General features: G+C 39.2%; 1 protein-coding gene across 1 annotated transcript; it reads left to right on the top strand.

Annotated features, from left to right (window-relative positions):
* Nucleotides 1-2,891: 2,891 nt before the first annotated feature.
* LOC119511225 (mycophenolic acid acyl-glucuronide esterase, mitochondrial-like) lies at nt 2,892-3,850 on the top strand. Its single transcript, XM_037805760.1, has one exon. It carries the CDS (start codon nt 2,892-2,894, stop codon nt 3,780-3,782), a length of 891 nt encoding a protein of 296 aa, XP_037661688.1. The 3' UTR covers nt 3,783-3,850.
* The last annotated feature ends 592 nt before the right edge of the window (nt 3,851-4,442 follow it).

Genomic DNA, 4,442 nt, shown 5'->3' with positions numbered 1-4,442 from the left:
CCCAGCCCTGCCCTCGCCACTCCGAGGGGCCATCCCAGCTGCAGGCTTCCTTGTGGAATGTTGACTGGGATCTCTGTGACAAATGCACCGCGTTGTATCTCTTGCTCTGCACAATCCTGCTGTCCACACGTCCTTCCTGGGATAGTGCACACATCCCCAGATACCCACCTGGGTGAAAGCTCGGTCTCAGCTCCAGGTTGTGTCCAGGTATTTACAGCTATTAACAATGCTGTGACGAACAGTCTTATTCAAACGTTTTCCTTCCTCACTTATCTTATTAACTTAGGGTAAATTTCTAGAAGACAAATTTTGTTGATTAGAGAGGGTGAGCATTTATAAGACTTTTGATACTTGATGGCAAATTGATTGTAGAAATGTTGTATAATTTACAGTTTTGCTGACAATGAGGGATGGTGCCTCTATCCCTACTCTTTTGTCATCATTGGGAGTTAATTTTTCTTCTTCCATTTGGATCAATTTGATGGGAAGCAAAAGGTTTGCCATTGCTTTTGTATTTGCAGCATCTGATGTTAATTTTATGTGTCAACTTGGCTGGGCTATGATACCCAGGCACTTAATCAAACACTCATCTAGGTGTTGTTGTGATAGAATTTTGTGAATGTGGTTAACGTCTCCAATCTGCTGATGCTAGGTTAACAGAGTTGTTAGGCTTAAGAGCAAAAACGGAGGTTTCTTGGAAAAGAAGACATTCTGCCTCAATGTAGCATAAATTCCTGCCTGAACTTCCAGCCTCCTGGCCTGACCTACAGATTTTGAACTTCTAGTCCCCTGACTGATAAACAGTGCATTGATAACTATTAATGTTCAACATGTTTTCACGTATCTGTTGAGCATTTGTATGTCCTCTTTTGTATATTTTGTTTTGTGGTCCTATGCTATATTTTCTTTTGAGAGTTATAAGTCAATAAAGAGAAAGTCTGATCATGTTTATATAGACTATGTTTAACCTTTTATAACATTGTTATTCTTGGCCTGTATTTTTACTTTATTCATATTTTTAATGTAGAGAAAAATTTAATATTTTTGTGTTTAAATCTATCAAATTTGTCAATCTTTTTTCTTTATAGATTTTGTGTTTGGAGTTATGCTTTAAAGATTTTCCCCACCCTTTGAGTGTGTGAACTTTTACCTACTATTTTTCTAATGCTTTTTTTTTTTTTGTATTTAAAGGATTTTAACCAATTTGGAATTTATTTTGCCATCAGACAGCTGATACAAACTGGTGGCCTAGTCTGGATTTGGCCTGCAGATTGCTTTGCTTGGTTCGCATGCTGTTTTTTTAAATGTTTGAAGTGGTGGTTGTGGTGGATTGAGTTGTGCACCCCAGTGTGGACAGGCTCTTCATCTTGGTTAGCCTTCTGGTGGACTTGGACCCACTGTAAATGGGATCTCATCAAGACATCAGTTCAGTTAAGGTGTGGTCCCCCGAAGCAGGTTGGGTTTTAATCGGGATTGCAGGAGTCCTTTAAAGGCAAAGTGAAAGTCAGATGGAGAGAGAAGCCAGGAGCGGCCGCCATGGGCACTGCCATGTGACAGAAAAGCCAACGGCCAAGGATCACCAGCAGCCAGCCCAGAACACCACAGTCTTTTGGCGGAGAAAGCATTGCTCTGCTGGCACCTCGTTTTGGATTTCTCGTAGCCCCAAAACTGTGAGCTAATAAATTCCCATTGTTTAAGCAAACCCATTGCATGATTTTGGTGGCTGGGAAACTAAAAATTGCCAACAACTAAAAATTGGGAGATTTCATACAAAAATGCAGATTTCTCTTAAAAAGCATCTAGAAACGTGAGCCCTAATGTTAACGTGGTGCCTGGCTTGGCCTGTATTTGCTGCTTTCTCTGCAGGGAGCAGGTGTTACCCAGGTCACAAGTTCTCATGGGTAGGGAGAACAACTGTTTTTTGTTTTTTGTTTTTTTTTTTAAGTTAATTTGTTTGTTTCCCATTTCTTCTTTTTGTTTCCAAATGGTAAACTTGTCCCAATACCAAACCTCTGCAGAAATGAACTGCTGCTTTTGTCATCTACTTTATCTCATCTAGCAGTTGAATCTATTTTGGGGCTTTCTATTCTGATCCTCTAATTTGTCTAACTAGTCTCCCATCACAGTTTGACTTATGGCAGTTTAAAAATATAATGTAAAATCTCATTGGGCAAGTAGGTGACCAAAGTTTCTTTTAGCACTAAAATTCTATCAGTTGGGATAAGTGAGTTTAACAGAAGTGAACACAGATTCTGCTTGATAGACTTAGAAAGGTGGCTCCAACCACTTTTCCCATTGAAAATGTTAGCCATTAGTTTTCTGGCTATGGATTGGTTTCCCACTACCATTTTCTTCTATATAAATAAAATAATTCAAGTAAGAGCCGTCTCAGTATAATTGCAGTTGTGAATATCATCTGCCACCTGTAAAATATGTGACATTAGATTATGGAGGACATTTGTCAGTCTTTTAGATTCATTAAAATGTATGTGACTGTCTTTTTACTTGTAGCAAAGTGTTACCTTCTTGAATTTTGTGTACACAGAATATGAATTAATAGAAAATTAGGATTACCTAAGAAAATCATAACTGTAAATACTAAAGTTGTGCTTAAAACGATTCATTTATGATAAGGTTCCAAAAAGCCTTTTATTTAATTTTTAAATTTTTATGATTTTTTTAATTTTGACATAATTATAGATTCATAAGAGGTTGCAAAGAAATGTATAGAGAGGTCCTAGTGCCCCTTCCCCCAGTCACTCCCAATGTTCCCACCATACACAGCTATTGTATAAAGCTGCACTGTATTACTTAGGGTTCTCTAGGGAAACAGAATCAACAAGAGATATCTATAAATATAAGATTTTATAAAAATGTCTCGAGCTGGGAATATGGCGGGTGTGGGTTTAACTGCGTTGGCAGCTTGGGTCCCTTGGAGGATCTCGGGATGGATGGCCGTCTCTCTCGCTCCCTACTGTGGCCTCCGTGTGCCGCGGTGGCTCCCAGCTTGCAGACAGAAGACATCGCTTTCTTTCCTTAGTCGACCAGACCTTCCAAACCTGGCTTACAAGCGCCTAAAAGGCAAAAATCCAGGAGTTATCTTCATCCCTGGCTATCTGTCTCATATGAATGGTACAAAAGCCTTGGCTGTTGAGGAATTTTGCAAATCTCTAGGTCACGCCTTTATAAGATTTGATTACTCAGGAGTTGGAAGTTCAGATGGTAACTTAAAAGAATGCACAGTAGGGAAATGGAGAAAAGATGTTCTTTCTATAATTGATGACTTAGCTGAAGGACCACAGATACTAGTTGGATCTAGCCTAGGTGGTTGGCTTATGCTTCATGCTGCAATTGCCCGGCCAGAAAAAGTTGTTGCTCTTGTTGGTGTAGCTACAGCTGCAGATGATCTGGTGACACAGTTTAATCAGCTTTCTGTTGAGGTAAAAAAAGAAATAGAGATGAAAGGCGAGTGGCTAATGCCGTCAAAATATGCTGAAGAAGGAGCTTATCACATCCAGTACAGTTTCATTAAAGAAGCTGAGCATCACTGCTTGTTACATAGCCCTATTCCTGTGAACTGCCCTGTGAGATTGCTCCATGGCATGAAGGATGACATTGTCCCTTGGCATACATCCATACACGTTGCTGACCGAGTAATCAGCACAGATGTTGATGTCATCTTTCGAAAACATAGCGATCACCGAATGAAAGAAAAAGCGGACATTCAACTTCTTGTTTACACTATTGATGACTTAATTGATAAGCTTTCAACATTAGTTTGAATTGCGTCATGGCATAAAGGTATACTTCATTGTGTAGTTGACTAGAATCACATTTTTAGTTGCTTACCTGAAATTATCAAACTACAACCCAGAACCCATGAATCTCGAAGACAGTTGTATAAAAATGTAGCTTATGAGGGGTGACAATGGGATTGGGAAAGCCATAAGGACCACACTCCACTTTGTCTAGTTTATGGATGGATGAGTAGAAAAACAGGGGAAGGAAACAAACAGACAAAGGTACCCAGTGTTCTTTTTTAGTTCAATTGCTCTTTTTCACTCTAATTATTATTCTTGTTATTTTTGTGTGTGTGCTAATGAAGGTGTCAGGGATTGATTTAGGTGATGAATGTACAACTATGTAATGTTACTGTAAACAATCGAAAGTATGATTTGTTTTGTATGACTGCGTGGTATGTGAATATATCTCAATAAAATGAAGATAAAAAAAAAGTGTCTCATGCAACTGTGGGTATGCACGAGTCCAAATTCCATAGGGCAGGCAACAAACTGGTAACTCCAATGAAAGTGTTTGATGAACAGCTCAGGCAATGAACTGGCAACTTTGATGAACTCCTCAGGAAATGCTTCGCTGGTCAGCTGAAGAAGAAGTGAAGGTCCTCTATCTGTCTTGCTTAAAAGTCTTCAATTGATTGGATT

The sequence above is a fragment of the Choloepus didactylus genome, chromosome 16 (genome assembly GCF_015220235.1).
Source record: "Choloepus didactylus isolate mChoDid1 chromosome 16, mChoDid1.pri, whole genome shotgun sequence".
Lineage (NCBI taxonomy): Eukaryota > Metazoa > Chordata > Mammalia > Pilosa > Megalonychidae > Choloepus > Choloepus didactylus.
Note: the sequence above shows the minus strand (reverse complement) of the source record. Positions and strands in the feature narration are given on the sequence as shown.